The sequence below is a fragment of the Prenolepis imparis genome, unplaced genomic scaffold, assembly GCF_030444845.1.
Source record: "Prenolepis imparis isolate NDT839.2.m4 unplaced genomic scaffold, iyPreImpa1.0 SCAF_13, whole genome shotgun sequence".
Classification (NCBI taxonomy): Eukaryota; Metazoa; Arthropoda; class Insecta; order Hymenoptera; family Formicidae; genus Prenolepis; species Prenolepis imparis.
The window spans coordinates 6,245,780-6,271,280 of record NW_028141171.1 but is presented as its reverse complement, the minus strand read 5'-3'; the positions used below and the strand labels follow the sequence as shown (position 1 = coordinate 6,271,280).

Below are 25,501 nucleotides of genomic sequence, written 5' to 3'. Positions count from 1 at the left end.
GACTTCTTCCTGGCGGCTCTAGGGTTCGTCGATCGCGGATCGATGTTACATTTTGAGAATTCGCTATAAATTTCCGCAGCTTCACTTGGTCAAAAATTGGAGTAAAAAATTCGCGCAGAAAATAAAATCAACTATCTCGAAGGGAGGTTTATTTTATCGAATATTCGTCAAAAATGTCATCTTTTTATCGTGATACAGAGATCAAATTTTTTTTAGGCATGCAAAGTAATTAAAATTCGCGAAATAATTTTACTTCGTCAAAAACATCTTCAACTACGACCGAACAAACATCCAGCCGGCGCGAGACAAGATCTCCAAGCAACAAAGAGAACGTTCTTCGTTGCGTCACCTCCGCTGGACCGCAACGAAGAAATTCTCTCGCAGCGAAAGACGATCGCGATGATGACCATTCGACGACCGAATCGCGTCGCGTTTTTTTTTTCCTCCTTTCTGCGAGATTCGGAAAGCTCGGTGGCGACGGCGGTCCGGATGCAGATGGGGCCGGTCACGCCGAGTGTAATTAACAAGGCGGGCTTTGTGGGTGTTTTGTCGCCGGCCGCGACACGCCGTGACGAGGGAGGAATTCTCTCCGCGTCCATCGCGCCCGGGGGACGCCAGACTATAAAACGCTCTTTGTGCGAGACGCGTCCGGCGAGGCTCCGCCGGAGGAGACAAATGTAAACATTCTCGCCGGTCGCGGAGAGAAGAGTCCTCTCGAAGAGCCAGAAGAGAAAGAAGGAGACACAGGAGGGAAAAGATCTCGCGCGCGGGGATTACGTATTATATACCCCCGATGCCACACATATACACGCGAGATGTGGAGATATCGTGTGTGCGATACCGTGTGTGGTATCCGGACGGGGGAGGGAGACCTCTGAGATATCGTATGTCGTAAGGGTTATAAGGCAAGAAAAGTAGATGACGCTGGACCACTCGGAGATGTCTACTTCCGAGCCGCTCCTCTCGCCTCGAGGGTCATCGTGGCTTGTTTTTTCGAGACGGCGCTGCCATCCCCTCCCACCACAAATGGCCATCGGTCATTTCAATATCAATGAAGCGGAAACGAGCGTCCGCTATCTCTCGACGCGAAGAGCCTATGCGGACGATAAGAAGGTTCCGAGGGTGGAGATGCGCTCGAGGAGAATCTCAGACGCGTCTCGCTACCTTTTTACACCGATTTAATCGATATCCTAATCTTACATCAATGACCGACTTTTTTTTGGAAAATAATAATCATAAAGAAAAAAATGTAGGAACATCTTCTTCGATTGTATCGCTCTATTTTTTTCTCTCCTTCAAATCGCCTCGCACGAGCCTTCCGATCGAATCACGTGCCGATTTTGACACACGCCCCGCTATTATTCAACACCGAAACGCGAATCATTTTAGGGATCACTTTATGCTTTTGCTCGTTTTAGCGAAGTAGCGCGATCGAGATCAGCCAACGAGCACTGTTCGCACTTCGAGACTTCTAATTAGCTCGCGCGAGCCGATCCCGAACGATGCTCTTGCGGTCTTGACTTAATGCCGAAACGGTTGAATATAGACGCGCCGTTTACGAGAGAGAGATTATCGCGAGACAGCTGAAATCCAGTCGCGATAAACGGCGATCAGCCGGCTGCTTCGGAAATTTGGCTGCGGTCGCGAATGGCTCGAGAGGATCATTATACATTGATTCCTTCGCGCCTCGTTTCCTTCCTTCTTTGGCGGCGAGGCGTTTAGTATTTGTATCGTCAGCGAAGCGGAAACGGACACACCTCGAGGTGGCTATGTCGAGATTCAGCAAACGCATGCACACTACTCGTACTACTGCATCATGTGTTGCGTCGCTCGTTTCAAGAGTCGATGTGCCCACTCGGAAATATCCACTTACAAGAATGACCCGCGTAGGATTCTTCAATATGTATTGTAGGGGAAAGTGAGCCACCTTCGTCGTCATCTCGAGTTTATTTTCTTGTTTACGTGATAAGAATAGCATACAAAAAAAAACTAACAATTATGATAATCAGATAAATATATCGCGATATATAAAAAAAATCTAAAAAAAATATTTAAAAAACTAAAATTTAATATAAATGACAGATAACACGATAATATCGATCTGGGAGTATTCTATAAATCGTTCGGACTCGATCTCGTGATGTTCGCGATCGCCAGAAAAAAGGAGGAGTCGATCCTCCGTCGAAGAATATACTAAAGAACGCTGTCCCACGATAAAGACCTCGTTCCTCGTGTGGTAATTATTAGGGCCGCGGAGAAGCCGATGGCGCCCACCCGCGGTGCCCGACACGAATACCAAAAGCTGATCGGCGCGTATCTAGAAAACGGGAGGTACGGGAGTTCTCCGGAGGAAGAGGGAGAGATGTGAGATCCTCCGCAGGGAAGAATCACCGGTTGGTCACCGGCTGATCGCCGACAGGGTCGGCTTCGCTCCGACAGAGAGCAGAGACAATACGCCACCCGCGGCGACGATGTATATAAATTGTCTTCGAGGGCGGGAGTTTTGTGCGGCCGCACGTGACAACGATCGACGGACCGCTCGCGCGATTAATCACGGAAGCGCGCGCCGCGAAAGCCGGGCCACGATTCACCGTTCGATCATCGAGAGAAAGTGTCCGAAAATATCTCTATATATTTTTTTTTATTCATACATTCATATATTTATGCATTCATATATTTATTCATATATTATATCTAATATAAATAATATAAATATAATAAATATATTTATTATATTGCATTATTTATTAAATTGATTATATATTTATATTCATATCATTTATTCATGTGTATGTGATCATCAATGACTATAAAAGTATTGCAATTAATAATCTAAGTGATTATTTTATGAGAATCATTTGCGCGACAATTAAGAGACATTTATGATCAATAATTATGAATGAAAGTTTAAATGAACGAGGGGGAGGATATATTTCGATTTCAACTCCATTTCGATTCCGTTTCGTTAATAAAAGATGTCACGTCGAATACGCGAGTTCTCTCAATACATGTACGATGGAAACGAGCATTGAAACAACCCCCGGTGTTTCCTCAAAGCGTCGAAAAGCCAGCAGTCATTTTGCTTCGGTCGGACGAAAAGCGCGCGACCCTTGCGTATATCCCCCTCGGCAGCGGCGCGACGATTAAAAGACAAAAGGGGTACACACTCTCGCCGTCGCTCTTTTCGCCCGCCTCCGCTTTCGTCCACCTTGTTGCAGCGGCAACGCGCGTTCCATTGAGTCGCAGAAAAGGTCCAGCGCCGGCTTCGCCGGTTTTGTGCCGCGCGAACAATAGCCGAGCGCTGCTCAGCTGCGGTTCGATGTTTTAACAGTGTTTCCAAACACACTCCTACGCTTTTATGCCGGGAAGGGACGGCGCAAGAGACCTCGGGCCGTTTCTCTCTCTCTATCTCTCTCATAGGATACGATTAACATGCGGTATTTGCTCAGCCAGCGAGACGTCGCGCCGAGAGAGACTCGCGACTGCGCTTTTCTGCAGCTAACGTTCTGCCGCCGAGTGGAAGACATTGGCCTGTATTCTCGTACATACACTTAACGCTCAATGCGTCTGGCTGAATCCTATTTCACGTTGTCGCTTAACACAATCTTCGCGTTAGATAAGCGTAGAATCGAGTTAAACATCTCTCTAAACGTTATTATCTGACAGTTTCTCGGTATTAATTTAATATTTTATAGAATTGGGCCATGAATTTTTTATTTTAAACGTGGCACAATTCGGAGAGAAAAATATAGCATTTATAAAATTTCTCTATATAAAAATATAAGAAAAAATTGTTTCTCTTTCATTAATATCATTCAATTAAGATTACACATTCGCGGATTTATGGAATTTTTTCTTTCCTGAAATATCAACATTAATACGGTTCGATTTTAATTTTTTTCTGAATAATTCGGTCTATTATATTTCTAATATAAATATATTAAAGTCATGTTTGGTTGATAAAACACGTGCGCGAATTATGTTTCCACGAGGCGGGGAACAAAGTTGCGGTTCAGAATCCGAAGGCTCGCGGGCGAGCTATGGTAATGTGCGAGGGACACATGAGGAGGAGACTTGCACGGATACCTGGGATAAGCGTTCCAGGAGATGGTGCCTCCGGCCGCAGGACCGTGTATGAGTACGGTCCGCATCAAAAGGAACCCACCGCCCATGAGAGGAAAATGGCTATGCGGCCTTTGGAATTCTCGAGATTTCTGCGTGTAATTTTTAAAACAAATTGCACACGTTTCTTTAATGAACGTTTTTGATGGCATTTTAATCTCATGCGTTTGTGATTGCGAAGCAAAATTATCATTGCTGACAATACGTGATAAGTTCATCGTATTGCTATATAAAAATAAAACGTTGGAACATGAATTATTTTATGAAAAGTGATTGTCAAAACCGCAAAATTATTTAATGAAAGATATTAATCTTATAAGGTGATACTGATTGTATCTCTTAATCTGCAAAGTGCTAATGTGCATCATCGATGAAGCCTCGGGCGTATCTTTTTATTCGCACGTCAGAGCGAACGTCAGAGAGTCGCCCTCGACGAAGGCTCGTCTGTACCCTCATTAGCGACGATCAAAGTATGACATGTTCGATCTTAACAATCTTTCCGGATTGCTTTCGGAAAGCAATTAATAACGATAATCACATCTCGAGTGTGCGCGGTTCTTCCGTCAAGAGTACAGTCGCTTGCATTGTCGATGACGAGCGGACAAGTGCCTGAATAAGGACCAAATTCGACCTTTGATCGTCGTGCCAAGTTTCCTATTTTCGATATATTGCATTCGTCCTCTCTCGGAGAACCTGCCAGCATCGAGAATTTCTCGCGCACTGGATAGACACACGGATAGAATCGAGACAGCATCCAGCAACCAAGCACTCTTGCGGGTGGCTGTACGTCGAGAAGAAGGTGGACAAGTTGAGTCCTGGGTCTCTGAAAGCGTGGGCGGAGCGGAGCACGCATAGCTCCCGGCCTCTTCTCTTCTTTCTACCCTGCCCTTCGCCCCCCTGTCCCCCTCCGCATCTCTTCCACCTTCTTTACTGACACACCACTACATCCTCCTTTTGCTCCTTCTTCGTGAGCTCAATGTTATATGCGCTCTCTCCGCTGTCCTGTCTCTCATTCCCCGCGTACCCTCTTTATTTCTCTTACGCTCGTTTTACTTCCACCTTGTATCCAACATTCTACTCCCGTTTTGCTCTCTTTGTTGTCCGCTAGGATCCGAGGATGACGTCGAGACTTTAATGCTTCTAGGGCATACACGTTCGCGTGTGCGTGCGAACACCTAGATACATGTACACGCGCATGTATATACGGCATATAGATTAGATGTAGTAGATAATAGATAACAGAATGGAAGATTTCAGTCATACGCGATTAAAAATTGAAATGCAAAAAAACGATGCATCAGCTAATTTTTATTCAAAGTTCTATTGCTCAATTATTTAATATTATGTATTGAAAAGTTGTATCGAACAATAATTTCCGTGAAAAAACTCAGCTGACAATTTCAAGGCTTTTTATTCATCTCTGAATTATTTTATTCTATAATGACATCTTGTCATAAAACGCGATATCGTCGTCTCGAGGAAACCAAACCCAGAGTCGGGCGACCATATATGGCGCTAAAATAAATGCTCATTTCACGGTGCTCCAATCTCGCGCCGAGACACTCTGTATATCTAAATATATACGTGATAGCGCTGGACGGAGCAGATTACATGTTGGAGAGCCCACCCGTCACCTAGCCGCGGAGATCGCTTCTTTCTCTCTCTCTCTCTCTCTCTTCTCTCGTTTCTCTCTGTATCTGCAAGACGATCGTCCCAAACGTCGAGGAAACCCCGGAGGAAGTTCCAAGATACGAGAGGCGTCTGGGCCCCTTCTTCTCGAGCAGCGGACCGCATTTCTCTGGGCGATCATGCCGTCGAAGTACATCGTGCACCGCAGGCTAAGGTCGGCAATTAACTGTTACGCGCAGAAGAAGAGAGGGAGAGAGACTGAAGGCGGAGGACGGCGGCGATCTTGAACGCCTCCCTTCTCGGTCTAATAAGATTCGCTTCAAGATACAATGTGTTACATGCGCGATACACGAGTGGTTGCGTCGATCAGCCGTAACACACAGTCGGAGAGAGCTCATCGCTTCGTGTAAAATGCAGTTAAGGAGTAGACGGTGGTTTCTCGGAAAGTATATCGAGAGAGGGCCCCTCTCTCGCCCCAACTGTGCGGAACGTATTATCGCGTGCATGCGGAAACGGCAGGCGTGGCGAGCGAAAAGCCCTCGGTGTTACTCGGACGATTTATATCCTTATGTAGATGCACACTCGAATTTTCGTCTCGCGGAAGTGTGCTACGCGAGTTCTACTTGCGAGTTGAATTTGCATCACGGATAGCGCATCATCATTGTACGATGATACTGAAAATGTCCTGCTGCACCGCTCTCATTTCGTGCTACAGTATGCTGAGAAATATTTGACAATCTCCGCAAATTATAGGTAATTGGAAAAAAAATTCATGGTTTTTAATAAGACACGAAATTTCTAAAAAAAATTGATGCAAAAAGGACGAGCGAAGGAATTTTCTGACGCGGAGCCGCGAAAGAATTATTATCGGGCAACGGGGGCATACCAACGTTATACCTACTTATCAGGTGTTCGCCAAGTCGAACGGGAAACGCTTACATTTCCACGGGCGCGTCTCGGCCGCGGGTCCGCAACGGGAACGAAATAACATCATGTGAAGAGCAAGAAAGGAATGGGCGCGCGCGCGCGGTTAGAAAACAGCTGATCGCTCGATCGCGGCCGCCTCGCGTGCCGAGGCATGGCGCGATTACGCAATTAACATTCGGTTTAATTACCAGTGCCCGGAGCTTAACGACTGGGCAACGAGTCCGCCTTGCCCCGGTCAGCGAGCGCCTTGCGGCGGCGGGAGCTTGTATTCTCGTGTTGCACCTCGTTAGCCGGGCAACACCTGGCCCCCTTCGTAGAACTTGGTAGTCTATTTATACCCGGTGCGCGCACAATTGTGCATGCTGGAATATCTCGCGAGTGTGACTTTCCGCGACGCGGAACAGTTCCGCGTTCGTCTTCGACGGACTGCGTGCAAAATAAGCCCTCTCTTTTTTTCATCCGGAAAATCATTATTTTTTTATATTAAATGCGAAAGCTATTTTTCTCGTAATAAATGAATGAGATAGAAAAATTTATTATGAATAATAAAGAAGACTAATAAGAGTCAAATGCAAAAATAAAGACGCGAATAAAAAATTTCAAAATAATTTAATTTTATTGACACAATCAGAGCCTTTTTGTTTTTATCGATTTGAAAGATTTATTCTTATATTTATTTTCTAAGCTGATCATGCAAACGACGTAAAACGAATTTAATAAAAATTTGCCACGAAATCTTTTTTATTATTATTTCGCACTTGAAAATTACGTTCAGTAACTTGCAATCATACCAGCTTTCTAAAAGTTATCACATCAAGATAAATTGGTCCATTTTCGGAACGATAATAACGTCGCGGCTAGAATCGCCGTTAATATCGCGCGAAAGAGAAGAGAGGGGTTTCAGTTTGCAGTCTCCCGAATCGCGATGGATCGAAACGATTTGCGGTATTCTGGCCGCGGCAAAGTAAAAATCTCAAACTACTTTCGCACTATATTTCGCTGGCTGCACTAGAGGCAATAGATACGCCGGGATAAGATGTAACCTTTAGAGCGTCGAGAGATCAACTTAATAAAGCGAGTTAGTGCGGCACGTAGCTCTAACTTGGGTAATCCGCGTGCTGCGCCGACAGAAGTTGCGCCAGTTCGGTTCGATGTTGCGGCGGGTCTCGGTCGACCTTACTGCTGGTTGCGCTCCGATACGTCACGCCGCGGGCGCGATGGTTTCGGTAATAATTGTGAAAATCACGAGCTCACGATCATAATTGGCGACGATGGATGGCGACCGATCGAGGGGGCAAGAAAGATTCGCGAACGTTGGTCCTATAATCTATGTATCTCTGAAAGCAGCCTTCCACGTGAATGAAAATATAAGAAGCGTTTTATTCGCGCTATCTTTTCAATGGTTTTTAAATGAGGACTAATTTAAGTTAAGAATATATCGTACATATATATATTTTTTATAATTTAATATTTTTAACCAAAGATTTTTATTTTAGTCTTAAATCAAACAAGAGTCTCAAGTTATTATATATTAAACTAAAATAAAAATTGTTGTTATAAATATAACAATGTTTTTCCATTTTAATATTGCATACAGTGTAGAAACGTTGCTACAATTTTCAGAATGAAAAAAAGATAATTATGATGAAAAGGCTACATACAGATGCCGATGATATTTTATTTAAAAACGATTTTATATATATCCCGTAATGTCTTACCTCTTGAAAACGGCATTAATCGGTAAAACACATCCACACATATCGTTCTCACTGACGCTTTAATTCCTCTCGTCAGGCTTTCGCAATGCGAGATAATCGGGCCGCGGCCGTAACGAATCGCTCGTAAAACTAGACGACTGTCCTCGTAGCTGGTAATTTTCTCCAACCTCCTCTCTCTCTCTCTGCGAGAGAGACTATCAGCCTCGCCTCGGATGACGTCGCGCCATACAGAATCGCGCGCGCGGAGGACAAAGATCTCAATTGTTTACGTTAATCGAGAAGTCGCGAGGTGGGTCCGAGAGATAGAGCCCCCCCCCCCTTTCCCTCCCGCGGTACGTTTTCGCGATCCCCCTTCGCCCCGTCGCGACCGAGCTCCTCTGACGTAATCGAAGAACCCCGGGCAGCCAGATCACAGATTAAACAACACTCGAGTCCTTCTCCTCGATAATTACCCAGGCCAGGGTAATTGCTGCAATCCGGGAACGGCACGCAGTTACCCGCGATAATTCACCCAACGGTGATTTCGAGTCAGATTGCCCGGGCAGAAGTTACGTTATACGCGCTCGGCCATGCTCGCGCACCTCCACCGAAGTTGGAATTGGTTGAGGCAGAAATTGAGAGAAAGAGAGAGAGAGAGAGAGAGGGATCCCTTGTGCCATTCTCACAGCCGCCCCCGTCTTCGTACGCCTTCGCCGACGTGCAACGCGACCGGCGAATGCAATCGTCGAAATCGGCGTGGATTACGCGTTCGCACCTGCTGCGTACGATGTCGATCCGTCACGAATCTATTTACCGTATATATGTAATCTCCGCACGACGCACGAGGGATGATGCTCGCGTGATGACGCCTGCTACCTAACGACTCCGCGATTCGAAGATACTCGGTCGGGGTTTACATTGTTGCGAGCGAAGAGCGATATGCACCCTCGAGAAATCGAGTCTTGCGCGGATTAAGGCCGGGAAAGTAGAAATTGCTGTGTTATACGTAGCTGATTATTTATTATAATTTGACGTTTCTTATAAAATAAATTATCTCTCTCGTCGATTTAAAAATAATAATTCACTGATATCAATATGAGGGAATTATAATACTTTAATAAGAGAAAGAAGATGAAATTTTTCGGACGATTAAAATTAAATTTTTATGCTTCTTTTCATGCAAAAGTACAGACACTTTTAAATAATCGCCGACTTTCGGCCGCTTTAGCGCTAAGCGTAACGAGTGGAATAATGACGGGAGTGGTTATTGAGGATAATGAAGAGATGAGTCACGGTGAGTGTCCAGCCTACAACGGAATCGGCACAATTTTCGTCGGCTCGTCGCAGAAATTGCAGACGCGGCTCGCGTGAATTTCTAGCAATTTTCTCCGCCGAGAAAGAGTCGACGTCGGGATAAAAATGTAAAGTAGGCGTGGAAAAAAAGGTGAAAGCGGATAAGCAGCGACGTGGATGGAACTAGAATGGCTCGAACGAAGTAGGAGGAAGGGGGGGGGGGGGATATGACAGATATGTTGTTCGGCTTTAATTATAGGGGCCCACGTGAGTGATGTACCTCACGCGAGACGCCGTTCGCCTGCATCTACTATACGTCGTGGCACATTTCGAAAAAGAAAAGATCGCCGGGGCACCGGTAAAGCACCGATCGATCCTCTTGCGCTAATATATTCCGGTCCCCGAAGGACACCCCACACCCCTCGAGGAAGACAATATTTTCGGGTTTGGCTTGGTCATCAGTTTGTAATTAAAAGCTCTCCCCCCGCACTGCTGCCATCCCCCCGATGGGGGGATCGGGCCCCGTGTCATTATTTTGAACCGCGCGGCGCCAGGACCTAGTATCTCATCCTTTCTCGAGATATATACGGTGTACGCGGTGCCGGGATCTCCGTATGTATACCGGGTGTCGAGGAAGGAACCGGTGCGGTGGTTGGACCGGACGCGCGACGACTAATTTAGCATGCAATCTCTGGGTGTCTTGAAAAATTAACAGGCGCGATTAATTGGCGCCGATATTCCGCGCGAGTAATTGCCGCCATTACGTTACGCGACTGTGTAGTGATTACTAATTAATGCTGTTATACTCTTGATTAACCGGTCGCTCGATTACGTCGATGGTCGTCAATCGGGCCCCCGTGCAGCGAGCATTTCATCACTGGTCAAACGAGTGTCGGTTACATGATATATTTCAATCACAGGGGGGATCAATGGTAATTATTTTAAGGAGCTATTTCTCATTTTTAATGCTAATTTCATCAGTACCTTAAGCTCAGTTACGTGACGAAACATTTTTAATTTATTTAGAGAGAATTCAACATTTTTAATTATTATTTTGGCATACATGATTTGACATTAAAAATTATTACATTAAAATATTTAATGTAAATTGTTATTTTGCTGATCTATTCTCTCTTTCTTCTCAGTATCCAGTATCGGTTCAATATCAAATATTCTGCCTCTCTCGATCTTTATAATAAAAATTGCATACAATCTCGGAGCAAGAATACTTGTTCGTCGCGGCACCCGGTATAGAAAATCACGTAGATGCGTGTCTAGAGGCCTTTTTTAAAGGCGTATATAGAGATGGGCGGAATGCCGGCCGCGTTTTATTTACGGCCACTGGGACAGTTTTTAATTTGTTCTCCCTCGGGGGAAGTGGACCAACCTAGAGAGGAAGCGGGAGGGAGAGAGAGTGAGAGAGAGACGGAAACTCTGTTGTTCGGTCTTTAAAGAGTTTTCGACCTGTTAGTCGTTAGAAACCCAAGGAGGCGTTTCTACAGTCTTCTGACATGGGGGAGAAGCGAGGGGGGAACCCGGTTCCGGAGAGGTGGCAGCGGTCGATGCTAATAAATCCTTAATTATAATTGCGCGGACGCGTGACGGGAATAACTCTCTGATTTAATTATCGGATCGATGGCTGTTATTGGACGGTCGCAGGCACGATTAGTCCTCAAGTTTGCCGATCGGGGTCAAAGGTCGCCGCCTGTCGCGTTATTATCGTATCTTTATGTTTGTTAAATTTGTCGTAAGTGATATATGTGTGAAAGCAATCGTTGTTGCTCGGTATAAAAAAAAAATTGACATCTCTTTCTTGTTTATTTTACGCGTATCATCGCCTGTTTCACAAAGTGGTAACGCGACAAGTTTATGCTTCTTCGAAAATAAAAACACGATTTTCTTAATATAAAATCAAATTATAATATTCTACGTTCTATTCCAAAAATCAAATTGCGTGCGTTTTGCTTCTTATCTTACAAATAATTTTCTAAAATTGCTTCTTTGTTTCGCAGGGAAGAGTATAAATTCCAAAAAGATCCCTTTCTCTCCCCCCGTTATTAAACGACACCTTTTTGCCAGATAATCGACGATGACAACAACAGTAATTCGATTTAATTGCCTACCCGAAGAACGAAGACGCGCTCCATCGAAATTATCCTCGTCGAAGAGATTATATAGCTAAACACCAAACGAATTGTCTTCTCGTCGATTTCGGGATCTTGTCGCTAATTGCGGATAATTGAGAATGGATTCGGTCTGATCTCCCCTCTCCCCCTCTCCGGCTGAGTGCACGGCTGTTTTTTTTATCATTACTAAGAATTCGGGATCTGTCAAAATGTCCCGGCCATGGTTGTGCGTTAATTACGGTCCTCGGAGGCCTCACCGGAGTTCGGAATAATTATAATAATCAGAGAGACACGCCCTTATACCGCGTTTCTCCCGTTCCTCCCGTCTCTCGGCCTCTCGGCTCAAAGACACGATGCCTGGACAGATTTTTCGGTATCACACACAGTTCTCTCGTACAACCGAGGGCAGACGCGAGTGACAGGAGACAGACGGCGGGCGGAGGGCAAGAGGGCATATATATGAGAATGCGTTATTATTCCGCCTCGAGCATCGTTTCCTTCGCCACTTCGGAGGCACGTCATGGCAGAGGGGCCCCGCCACTCGTACCAAGCGGCACTGATCGCGCAAAAAACCTAATGCGCTTAATTGCGACTTATTTTCGTTCCGGCGAAATCGAGGTCGTTGTCTTTGACATCGTCGTCGTCGTCGTCGTCGACTTGGTTGTTGATTCGCGCCCCACGGCTACGGCGACACGATAGATCGATGATCTATCCCGGAGCGATCTATCTCGTAGACCAGAGAAGAGAGAAGGGAAAAGGAGAAGAGATCTCCGGCGGGACGGACCGGGGCCTGACCTTTTCTGTCTCCGCTGATTTACGAGCGCCGGCAACGAGCAGAAATCGAACTGGAGCGACCGCGAGACGACGGGGCACCTTTAATTACGGACACCAGCTGGCTGCGCATCCGAGATCGGTGAATTGTCAGAGTCGCTCACCAGCCGATTTCTCGGTGTTTCTGTCGAGTGATAGCCGATCGTTACAACCGCTTTCGGAAACTTTGATAAATGTAGTTTACATCGAGACATACCGAGAACACTGTGTAATTATCGCGATTCTTCCTAGCGCATAACGTCACAGCTATTTATATGATTCTGCATTTAGATATTTATACTTTACTGACCATAGAATATAGCAAACTTATTAATAATTATTTTCTAACATAGTTATTCATATATATTAATTTACAAAAAGAATCCAAAAAGTTAGGTAAAATATATATATTCCAGCATAATATAAAATTGCTGCAAATTAATATTTAAAAATAAGTAAAGAAGAATTTTTTTTACGACGGACGAAAGTTATTTGTGTCATTGTTTTACGCACTGTCTTCATGTGGGACCTGAATTCCTATATAAAATTGTCTCAGTAGTACCTAATCACCCGATCGCCTGTTCAACGTACATAAAAAAGTTTCGCGTAATTCGCATTCTATCCACGGACGACGACCTTAATGAAAACCACTGCGCCTCTGTCATTAAGGACCCCGTCTCACCTCAACTTGCCCCCCCTGCGTCCCTTGCTCTTTGTTTCATTGGCCGGTGTTGCACGAAGTCCGGGTCCCTCGCGTGGAGAGGGGGAGGAAGGACCTGCGGGGGTCCGAAACCGTCTGTCATCTCCGAACGACTAATGGTCGCTTCACGCTGCTTCATTATATTTTCTAAATGTAAATTCGTACACGGTCCCAGGCTCTCTCCCTCTCTCGTATAGCGCCCGGAGGCCGGGGGGGTCCTTATAAAACTTGGAACTCTTCTTCGCATTACGACAGACGAGGTCGACGGGGCGGGATACGATGGTAGGAGGATGGTTTAAGAGTGAATCCAGCCGCGGGCTAAAATCGCGCATCGTTGATTGCAGGCGACAGTTTATGGTTCTGTCTCGTCCTGCGGACCAATTAGCCCCCTAGCTTCCAAGAAGACCCACTCCCTCCTCTTTTCTCTCTTTCTTTCTCTCTATCGCTACGCTCCTTTTATCATTTTACGGCCGGCGTTAGCGTGCGACGTCTCGTCTTCGCGCGGGACGCCCGGTAGACAACGGTAACTTTCACGCATGCTTTATAGTCTGAAATTGTATTATGTCTTGGAGCCAAAGGGACCGAGACGATCAGACCCGCGCCGATATAATATAAAACGAAGACTCTTTCTTCGGTACCACGTGCGTCACAAAGAAAGATTTTACAAATATTGAGAATTTTATACAAAAATACTAACAACATATCGTGCGCAATATTATAGATATTTTCAGGACAATAGTCGTGCAATTTTAAATTATTTTAACTTTTATGATTTCATAAATTGTAAAATGATTTCTTACGTAATATACAATCAAATCTTTTAAAGTATATTAGCGACAAAAAATTCACCAAAATCAACCAGGCATGATAAGAATATTATTTTTACATTTTAGGCTCATTACTTAGGATAATATTTCGTAACTTAATTTCTTCGCTTCTTTCCCGAGACTCTCGGATATCTCTCTTTAGTTGCGATACTTTTTTGCTAGGGTCGATGATGGAGTATGTTTTGTGCGAGTCGAAGGAAGAGACGTGTGTATGATTTAAAACCATTCGCGAGGCAGAAAATTAATGCCACGATAGTGGCACTTACGATTATAAAGACGAAAATCATGGCGTATACATATAATCGGTAGTTTACCAAAAACGTTCTTTGTCATGTTTTAAAGCCTCCGGTCCATCATTGGCGACGACCTTCGAGAAATCGGCACAAGTTAATTATCGATTATGCAAGTGATTTTACTCTATGCATCATCGCGCGAAAACATCGCTAGAGACAACAGAAATTACAATGCGTAAATTTTTGATATTCAAATATTTGTCAGATTATTCCAACATCTTTCAAAATATTCTAATTAAAATCTAAAATCTAAAATCTATTATTTCAATAATAAATTAAAGATTCCAAAGCACTTTAAATTCTTTAGTAAGTTTATTAATTTTTATTTTATTCAAATAAAATTATTTCTTGTTTCGAGAAATGTATAAATATATGGAGGCATTATTAAAATTCTCTTTGATTCAAAACTTTATTAACTTTTTCCTATTTTAGTTTTGTCTAATTATTTTAATTTTTTGTAACGAATTTCAATTTTCTTTGAAAAAGAGAACGAGCATCGCCTCTCGATAATTTGAAAAATAAAATCAGCAGTGAAAAAGAAAATATAATACAGCGCGCTCGTGTATGTTCGGTATTACAAGTAAAATGTGGTTTTTTTGTTTCCGAAATTCGTGTAAATATTGCTCGACACGATTCGTGTCGTGGAATGCTTGATACACGCATTCGTCCGGAATAACCTGTTTCAAGTTCGTCTGCGCGTTTCCCCGCGCGAGACACGTCGAGTAATCGACGTCGCGGGTCCCGTCGCGGTAGGAAGGAATTCGTCCGTGGGGGGAAAAAAGCAAACGAGAAGGCGCAAGGGGCCCCACGATTGCCCGGAGCGTCGTGGACGATGCGTCGCGGCTATTATGGGGCCCGGGCCTTTTTGCGAGGCGGACCGATCGGTGAGCCATTGTCTCGAGATGATTGCAACACGTTCGGGGCTGCTTATAATATAGGGACTTGGGGGCCCCCTATCTCTGTCTCCTTCCCCGCCGACTCGTCTCTCCGCGCGGGTCTTGTTGCGCGTCCCCGGACCCATCTCTTTGGAAGCTGTAGAGCAGAAGCGATCCGACCGTAGTACAGAGACACACACGGAAGGGCGGATACCCGACTGTTCCCCTATCTCTTCCCCCCTCCGCCCCTGCGTTTCTCCGGTGGAGAATATGGATCCTGGTTAATGGGATCGCCACGGATCTTCGTCCGGAACCCTTTGGTCTCCCTCTCTCATTTTGTTCCTTTTTTTTTATTTTTAACGTTATAACGTAAGCAAAGAAGAGGAGATATAGATTATTGTTAGAATTTTCTTTAAAGCCGCTACCATAAGTTATTGAATATCGAATGAATAAAATTTCGATTTCAATAGTTCTATTCATATCCTAGATTTTAAAGAGATTAAATTTCAGAATAAATATATTTCTCTCTTTTGACATCTCTATTTATATACCCACCTAGCTTAACGAAATTCGTGATGTATTTTAAAAATGTATTTAGATTATTTTAAAAATTTTTATAAGCGATATAAAAGAAAATTATTTCGTGTACGATTATGAATTACATTTATTCGCGGGAAATCTTCTCGGTATTGATGGAAAAAATTTGGTATTGCACGAGAAGACACGCACGCGGGAAGAAGCTCCCTCGCGCTCCGTGGGAAGAAAAAAAAGGGGGGCGGGGGAGGGGGCAGAGGAGTTCGGTTAATGGGATCGTCTTGGATCTCGTCGTACCTTTTTTCTTCGTCCCGGTCCCAGCTTGTTCCTTTCGCTCCCTCCCTCGGTTCCGCTTGCCGCGGCGTCCTGGGAGAGAGGACTCTCGGGGACTACCTCGACGACAACACCCAATGAACGACCGCAGAAAAACTCAAGCAATTTGAGTCTCCCCCGTTGCTTATTACCAATCGCCTCGTCAGTCACAAATTGGCTCGGTGGGACCGGTGTGTGCCCCCTACAGACCCTCCCCCCCTGTCCACCTCCGCTTCCACATTTCGGAACCATTCAAGCCGCACACAGATATATACGCACGCATACATGCGGGACCCCCGTATTTGCAAGTGAGATTGAGTACGGCCAGGTTGACGAGAGACGTTCGCACGTTCCTCCTCGCAAAGGAGAGGGACCGCCGGAAGAAAGTATCCCTTTACGATGTGGATTTTTGCTCTCTCTCTTTCTCTTTCTCTCCTGGCGCGCCGACTCGTTATTCGAAAATTCCTGCCGAAGGGCGTCCGTGAAGGACGGATTGCGGATTCGAGGGCTACGCACGAGTGAGCGAAGTGAACGCGATCGTAAAAATTCATTACGGAGCACGCGAGTCATCACAGCTGCGTGTTTTATTTAACACGCTTCTCCTCCTTTTTTTCTTCTTCTTCTAAAGCAACATTAGCGTGCTGGAACCGGCAGTTATTCCTCATCCCGACGTAAGCCTAATTCTGTCGGGCAAAAAATGACGATATACGTGGAAGAGTGCGAATTGCGTATGTACACATATACACAACTGTTTCGCCTACTGACCCAGATACGCCGCGGGGATCTGTTCGCGTTCGTGTGTGGGTGTCAAGTTCGCGAGTTGCGCGGTTGCATCGCGGCGGCAGTTTATCACACTCCGGGGTCGGGATTACCGGGGACGACAAACCAGCGATTGCCCAACTTATTATTGGTTATTGATCGGTTATTTATTCAAATGAATGCAGATTACCGTGGCGGGTTTTCAATGCTCCGCCAGTTAGCGGGCGCAATGAATAAATTGCTACCGGGCTGCTCGCGCGCGCCAGTACTTAGCGTCGTGCTCCTGCAAGGCTCGCTTTCTCAATGATACCGAGAGAGGCAAAGCATGCCCAAATATCAATTCGCTGCTCCGCGGCCCCGACCCGTGAATTATTTTCGTTTCTTCGCCGGCTGAAAAATGCGCCCTCTCCGCGATTAGCGCGAGATGTAATCGTACATCTTATTATAATTATGTATCTGCATAATTTTCTGAAATGCGCGTGTATAAGTATTCTCTGGTGTACTTATAGAAACATGCAATTATAGAAATCATTAAAGACTGGATGCAATATGCTACGGAAAAGCTCGTTATGGAAACAGAGGATTCCGCGTCACCAGATGACGCGTTCGGATAAAAACTCATCTTTCACGACCACATGTTCGTTGATTTTAGTTAAAATGTATATCCTAAATTTTTTCTAATTTATTTTTAAATAGTGGGTCATCATTCTCATTCATCACCTGATTTACATGAAAAAAAAACGCATTTTTCAAACGCGTGTATTTCATCTTAAACAATGCAATCCTGAAAAAGATCGGACTCGTGGTTTTCATAAATCTCCTAACGACCTCGCCTAACTCTCTCGTTCGCGGGACCTCGCGCAAAACTTCACCTTCGCATAAACAATTGGTGAAACGCACGAGTGATGCACCGTCGCCGCTGCCGTCGTCGTCGGATGCCACGAGAGGTGCGAATCTTCGTGCCCTCAAAAGGCCCATTCCTCATTCACCGCCGCCTCGGCGCATCCCCCCGTTCCCTTTACGGACGTCGTCTCTCCCTCACAACGGAGGTATCGTCCCGAAGAGCGCCGCCGATGCGCATCCCACGCGCATGAATTAAAGGCCGCGCTCTCGGCTGGTTAGTCTTGATTTATCCCCGAGCATCGGTCTTCCCTCTTCTTTTGTTTCGTCGCTTCTCTCGGGCCCCCGACCTCCCCCCGACCTCTCCTCCGGTCGTCGCGCGGTGCATCTATGAAAAAGAGAGAGATGCCTTCTTCAATCTCCCTCTCCCCCGTTGTTCCTCTCTTTCTCCTCGCGCCCCGCCGTTGCCCTTTCGTAATAATCCCGCGAGAACTCGGGGCCCCGTCCCCCTAACAAATGCGCTGTTTTCAGTGTGCCGTGAGCGCGCAGTCATCCCGCAGGACCTCACGACGTGGCGGCCATTAGTTTAACCGGGAAACGTGATGGAAAGGTTGCCTGCGTGCCGGCATAACGCCCGGCTAACAAACATTGTTGTGACTTCCACGGGGTGAAACCGGGTATCCGTCATCTCGCTGATCTCTCGCTGCTTCTTCTTCTTCTTCTTCTCTTCCTCCTCGTCCCGTAAACACCATCTCTATCTTCATCTTCCACCTTCTCGCGCTCGTTCTTCCTCTTTCTCTTTCTCCGGCTTTGCCCGCTCCTCCCTCGACTTCCACAATCACCGACGCATTGTCGAGCTAAGAGATTGCCCTCTACGCCCGAGAGTTATGCGCTTGGGATGACTACGCCTCCTTGAATTCCCTCCGCAGGTCGCTTCTGGTGCCGGTAACAACGGTAACCCGTTGTTCCGAGATAATTCAAAGCGTAGCGGGCCCGACCTCGAAGACGCGTTAAAGGACTGTTTAATATGCAGGACTCATTATTTGACAAATGAAACCCCTCGCTCACTTCTGCTCTTGCCTCAAACAATGCATTAATCTCGTATCTCTGTATATTGCATTGTATCCTCTCTTTTTAATGCAATTCAAGGGCTTCGTAAACGATAATCATCAATCCTCTTTGATAAGATATATGTTTGTTATAATTATGGATATAAAAAATATGAATCACAGCGCACAATCTTGTACGAGAAAATAAGCCTTCAGAGAATTTACTCTATGTTTTTTGTCGTTCGATTGTTATATAATCCCTTTTTTTATGAGGAGACACGGTGATATAAACTTGATTATCATATTTCTAAATATATTACTCCTGTTTATAATATTGTCGCTCTGTTATTTGCTGACTACGATTATCACTTGGTATCGATGGATTTCGGTACAGACGAAACACGCGATCGAGAATCGAAAAAGTGTGATTGAAGAAATACCATATTTTGTTCATTATTAATATTATTAATTTGCTTAACAGTGATAACAGATATCAATATAATTATATGAAGCAACATTAATTATATTACGTTTCTTCTTCAAGTTAATAAAAATTTACATTGTATTATAATAAGTGTTACATCTTTTTACAATTTCCATTCATTAATAAACATCTCTAAACGTGATTATATATAAGGCATGAATTACGAAATTAGATGTTTTTGAAAAATTTTATATTCTTTAAATGACAATATTCCAATACACAAAAATTGTGTCATCAGACGTTTACATGTACCCATTATCACAGTCATATCGTACAAATATGCAGACGCATTGGAATTTGCGAGTAAAAATTGACACGCGCAAGATTCGATTGCTCAATAAAAATAACCGCGCAATTAACTCGATTGCTCGATTGTTACCATTCTTCGAAATGATTATATTCGCTTAATAAGACATTCGCCAAAAAAATTTCTCGCGATACTAATATTAATAGGAAACTAATCACATATTCATTAATATTATATAGTTGATCTGTTAATATCTCAGATTTTATTACGTCTTTCTTTCTTAGTAAGTAGGAGGACAATTCCATTTAAAGGCATATTTCAGTGATCAGAGGGTCTTTTAAACGAGAGTCTACTGACGTAAATTCGTCAGTCTTTGGGGGTAGCATCATTACGGCAACTTTTCTTCTTTTATTCGGGCGACTCATCAAAGTGGTCTTTAATTCCGCTACGAAGAAAGAGAGAGAAAGAAAAAAAGGAGAGACGGAGATAAAATAAAGCGCGCGCGCGAATAGCGACGAGCGGGAGTTAATAAAGCAAGGGAACGCTAATTAGACGGCCATTAAAACGATAAACGGTTGACACACGATTGTCGCCTGTACACATACACGATATGCGATTTCAGTTTTGTCTTCTCGGGATAACCCCGCGCGATAAACTCTCGAGTCGATATTTTTGTCGCGATGTCACTCACGTTGCGCTTTTGCGAACAACGACGGTAGTGTCAACGCATGTTATGTCCAGCCTATTTGCTCCATCGTACACAGGGTGTCCGGAAAATCGTACAATTTGTCTGATAATTTCGTATATAGTTCTTTAAAAGCCCTTTCTTTATTTAATTTTGAGTATTCGAAGAAAAAATAATACTCTGCCCCAAAATATGTAATATATGTATATATACAATATATATATAAATCATCTGAAATTAATTAGAGAATGACGGTGTATACACTTTAGTCAATTTTATTATCATAGAGTTTTATTTGATGCAAGTCTCTAATTTTTAATCGCTTGTAACACGAAGATCAGTCACGCTTTGACATTAAAACTATTTTTTTGGTAATTTGTACGTATGATTTAAGACAAAGAACAATTTCTGGGATTCCTTGTATAAGACATGCGGTGCTTGCTCTCTCGCGTAACGCGATCCTGTGAGGCTCGACCTTGACAGACGACCGGCGGTATTGTGACAGCGTTCGACAGATAGTGCGTTGTCGATAATTTCTTTGTTGGAAATAATGCGGGTTTTGTGTCATGCTTCACGTAATCAAAATGTTTGTTCTCGCTGTGAAGATGCATAACTGATGTAAAAAATGAACGCGTTATAAATCGGTCGACAAACAGTAATGTCAATATTAAGATGTTAATATTTTTGAAGCACACAAAATTCTTTTACTCTCTCTTTGCTTTGAAATCGCTCTCTTTTTCATATATATATTTTAATAATTACATAAAATAAAAATTATAATAAACTTCTCCCATAATTTAAAGTTAGAATAAAATAAAACAAATTAATTTTTTTATTAGACCTGCTGATTGTGTGTGTATTGAGTTATTTTTATATTATCATTTATAAATCTTTCAAAAATATACTGCGTATTTCCAGTCATATGTTTATTCTATTTAAGTAAAAGGAAAAGATTCTCATATCCGAATAACAGACTGTCAAATTGTGCTGCCTAAAGTCGATCGCTCTTTATCTCTCGCGGTTCCATCCCAAAAGGACCGAAGAGAAACAGTGGAAGACACCGGGAATGACTGGCTCGATTATTGAAATCTCACCGAGATCATCCGTATGCATCTCGGCACCGAAAGCGCCACAATTGTTTCGAATCGAGAGAGAGACCGGTCGGTCACTCATCAATATGGAGTAGTCCGATACCCAATCCGGTGTCAGCCCTCGGGCAGCCCTTTCGAAGGTTACGAGGCGGGCAGCGGACTGTCATTCCTTTGATTGGCTTTTAGAGAGGACCACTTCCCCTCTCGGCCCTTTGTTTCTTCTCTCATCTCCGCATCTTTCGCTCTCTTTTTCTCTTTCTTTCTCTTTCTCCTTCCTTTCCAGCTTCGACTTCCACAGCCCGCACACTCTTTCTTTTCTTATACTTTTAATCTACCAGCGCTTTCAGTGTTGAACGAGAAACAATGCTTTTTTGCTCTTAGTCGCCGCGCGTCTCTTCGTTTGCCGAAAGCTTTAAGCGTGATCCTCGATCGACAACACGCTACCGGAAAGTCGTCATTTAGAAAGCAAGTTAATATCCAGTGAAATATAGAATACATTACCAATTTGTAATCATAGATTAAAAAATTATCACAAAGATCCCCATCTTTATCTTTAACGAAATCTCGATATTTATAACATTGTAACTAGCTTCGCTCCCTGTTATTTCCGATAAATATGACTATTTCGCATAAATTGTTCAAGAACAGAAAATCAATCGATCGCGAAGGAGATGCGGATGAGTCGAGCGAAAAATAGAAAACGAATTTGGAACAGAGAGAGAAAGAGAGACAAAAAGTTCGCTAATACTTGGTCTCGCACGGGTAATTATCGATCGCGAGGAAGTTTCCTCCGTGCGCGCGTCCAATTATAAATTACAATTAGGAACGTAGAAAATGAGGATGCGGTCGTGGAAAAGATTGCCGGCGGTTATTTCGGACGTCGAAAAAAAAGTTGTTCTCGCTCGCCGCGTGCGAGATTCCGGGGATGTATAAATAATTCTCCGTGTTCGCGAGCCACACCTGGCCGGCACTTCGCTGTGTGTTCGATCGGCACCATTGTGTAGAAACTATACACACGCGTTTTCTTTTCTTCGACTGCGCTCCGAGAGAGATTCCCCCTCGCGTAATCGCTCTGTAGCGGGAGCGCGTGCAAACGGAAACGATAGGGATCTCCGCGACCATCTCGTTCTCTGGCACGGGCCACCTTCCCACACCCGGGGCCTCGCCAATCTACCTGACCTATCTACCTGGTAACTATGGTAACCTTGATAACCCTTGCGAGCCCAATATTGGAGCACCGAGAAACGCCCCGCGTTCGAACACGTTTCGTCGCCCCGAATAGTAATTTCTTATCGGACGCAGTAATGTACGATCGACCTTGTAACAATTTGAGATTCCATGAAATCAATGAAAAAAAGGAAGTTTGATGTAATGTCTTCGCTACCAGGCTGCAGGAAATAATTTTAAAAAATTGATGAAAAGAGCAGATATATAATGTGTCTTTTGGGGAATGAATTTGCCAGTAGTGTCGACTTTTTTCATGGCTCACTTGATGTTTTTAAACGATCTCTAAAGAGCTCGTAATCGAGATACTTTCCGATCGGGATACTTTCCAATTAAGAATTTTTATAAATGCCTAGCGTCTACTATCAGTAATAAAATGTACTTATTTTATATTTGTTATTTCTGTTTCATTGTTTAATATCACATGTCGTCTACTAATGTTATTATTTTTCTGTAATTGATACAAGAGGGATTGCTATCCCGTAAATAAATAAAATAAATAAAATAAATAAAAATAAAATAAAAAAATATAAAAAAGCGATGTAAATATAGATATAATTCCTTAAGTGTTAAGTATCAGTACAGCTTTGTTGTGTGTTTACGATTACTTAATCGAGCGATATATAATTCGATATAATCTTGGATGGGGCGAACTGCATCGAGATTTAAATTCTTGTTACACAATGTTTATATCGGATTTTATATACGTATACATTTCCCAATTATTTCTCGTTACCGGAGGTGGCGAAAATTTAAAAGTGTATCTCGCAAGAGTGCATATCTCCGCATTGCGGGTAACACACAGGTGCACGAGCGTATAATTACGTCATTCCGTGCTTCTCACGTCGACTTTCGCGAAGGCGCCCGATGCCGCGGTTAAACAAGCTCAATTAGCCGAGAACATCGTAAATGCACATTGAATGACGTTCGTCCTTTTTTTTGCGTGATAATTAGCTGTACGAAGAAATCGCGAGATAAAAGCAGCGAGCGCACTCCGGTACGCTCGCGAGGAATCTTTTTTATGCGTGCGCGTATATCGTCCACCGCGCGATCGAGCTTTCTGCACGGGTAATTAATGGGTAATTAACGCAACGTACCGATCCGAGTCGACCCCGTTATATATAAACTAACAGATACATATATAAATTTATATATGTATGTATGTATATACATAACAATTATACGAGTGCATCTCGATTGCTAAGTAATATTTTTCGATTTTTTTATGTACAGTCCGTCCACGAAAAATTGAAAGAACATCACGCGAAGAGAAACGCATTTCTCTGATGAAACGTTTTCCCGAAACAGCTTTTTACATATCTTTTTATCGTAGAATGTAATGACAGAAAAAGATAGAGAGGCCCATTATCATTATATCATATATCATATGCATGTTTCACATAATATTTAAATATTTAAATGTCATTTTCAAATAAAATATCGGTAGAATTTTAGCCTTCATACGAATTTTTGATGTCAAGAAATACTTTCTTTTGTCAGGATAAAATATAAACCTTATATGTCAGAAAAAAACAGCAAGACTGTATATCCAGATGATCCAGACTTCACATTCATGATAAGCGTACATTTAGAGATAATTAAATTAAAGTAGAATATTAAGTAGAATTTAACCGAGATATTTAGCTGCCGATTATAGCTATCTATATATATACGAGTTTTCAGCTTTGAGAAATTTTCGCGTGGCACGATGGATTTTCCACGGTGAAACCATAATGATTTCTCCTTAATGCAGGTCTTTCCATAGCTATTTTTCCGTGACATAATGAACGCCTGTCCATGATAAATTATCTTTCGACTATGAAACCATCTTTCCAAGGTGGGAGCAATTCTTTCTCTTTTTTTACGAGAGAATCGCCTCTCGCTTTTCCACGGTGCAATCGTTTACCGCTGATGCAACTCTTTTTTTCCCCCCAGTTGAGACATTTTTTTCAGCGATGTAATTTTGTTTCGCAGCAAAACGCGTGGATCTCTCCGCGGTAAAACGTTTCTATTCGTTTGAAGTACGGGCTCACGTCGACAAGGAGGACTAATGACGTCGCGAGAACGATCCTACCCCATGTGGGCCCCGGACTCTCATGTGCGCCCGTCGTCGGGCCGAACAAAAAAGGCTCGCGGGTTGACTCCCCGGACCCGGTGAAGGTCCGCGCGCTCGTCGCCCCCTGGTGACATTTCTCATTCTTCTCGGCACGCTATTACCAGGTCAAAGCCGCCGCCCCCGCGGGACGCCGTGTGCCGACGATGCGGTGCTCAAAGAACCACTTTTCAGACCGCTTTTCTGAGAGGGGTATCATACGTCTCGGCATCAGTTTATCGACACTCGTCGATATTTCGTGGCCGGCCGATCCGCAGGCTGACAGCCGGAAATTACGCGAAAACATATTAGTGTAATTGTGGCGGTCTTATAAAAAAGGAGCGCGCAGACAAGCCTGACATCTTGAGCAATTGATTTTTAATGCTTGTTCTTCGGAGATTTTCAGTTTCACATTGATTAAAATAATATCGATTTAAAAACTCTTTTGAGATAATCTCTTTGATTCCAAATATTGCACTCTATTTATTTCATCGCGTTTTGTATTTATTCTTTATGATTGTAAAGAAAGATTAAATTATAAGTACTTAAGCTTCGATCTAGATATATGTAATACATTACTGTAATTAATGGATCACAACTGTGACATGAAAGGATATATTTTTGACTTTTAACACATGTCCATTATTATACATATAAAAGGCATTAGTAGTCCAAGCGCAAATATACAATCGATATTAAAGCGCATCGAGATGCTCACGTGATTGGAAACTTGCCAGGTATGAACAAGACTTTGGCACTGTCTCCCTTTAGATCGAACAAGGATCATATATAAACAAAGGTTTGCGTCGCTCTCCAATTCGAGAATTTACTTCTCGCCAACTTTCATGATTTCCTCCGTGCTACAGTGTGTTATAGTGTCAATTA

General features: G+C 43.5%; 2 protein-coding genes across 5 annotated transcripts in view; one reads left to right on the top strand and one right to left on the bottom strand.

The window, feature by feature from the left end:
• Nucleotides 1–25,501, top strand: part of LOC145944901 (uncharacterized) — a 264,706-nt gene that overhangs the window by 82,256 nt on the left and 156,949 nt on the right. The gene's annotated exons all lie outside the window — the stretch shown is intronic.
• LOC145944898 (uncharacterized) overlaps nucleotides 1–25,501 on the bottom strand; it is a 242,506-nt gene that overhangs the window by 102,717 nt on the left and 114,288 nt on the right. The window contains exon 1 of one of the 3 annotated variants that reach the window (XM_083053572.1): nucleotides 8,397–8,427. The exons of the other annotated variants lie outside the window; for them this stretch is intronic. Within the exon in view, the coding sequence (XP_082909698.1) occupies nucleotides 8,397–8,412 (16 nt within the window). The 5' untranslated portion in view covers nucleotides 8,413–8,427. Of the gene's footprint in view, nucleotides 1–8,396; nucleotides 8,428–25,501 lie in introns of those variants that run through there. 3 annotated transcript variants of the gene reach the window in all.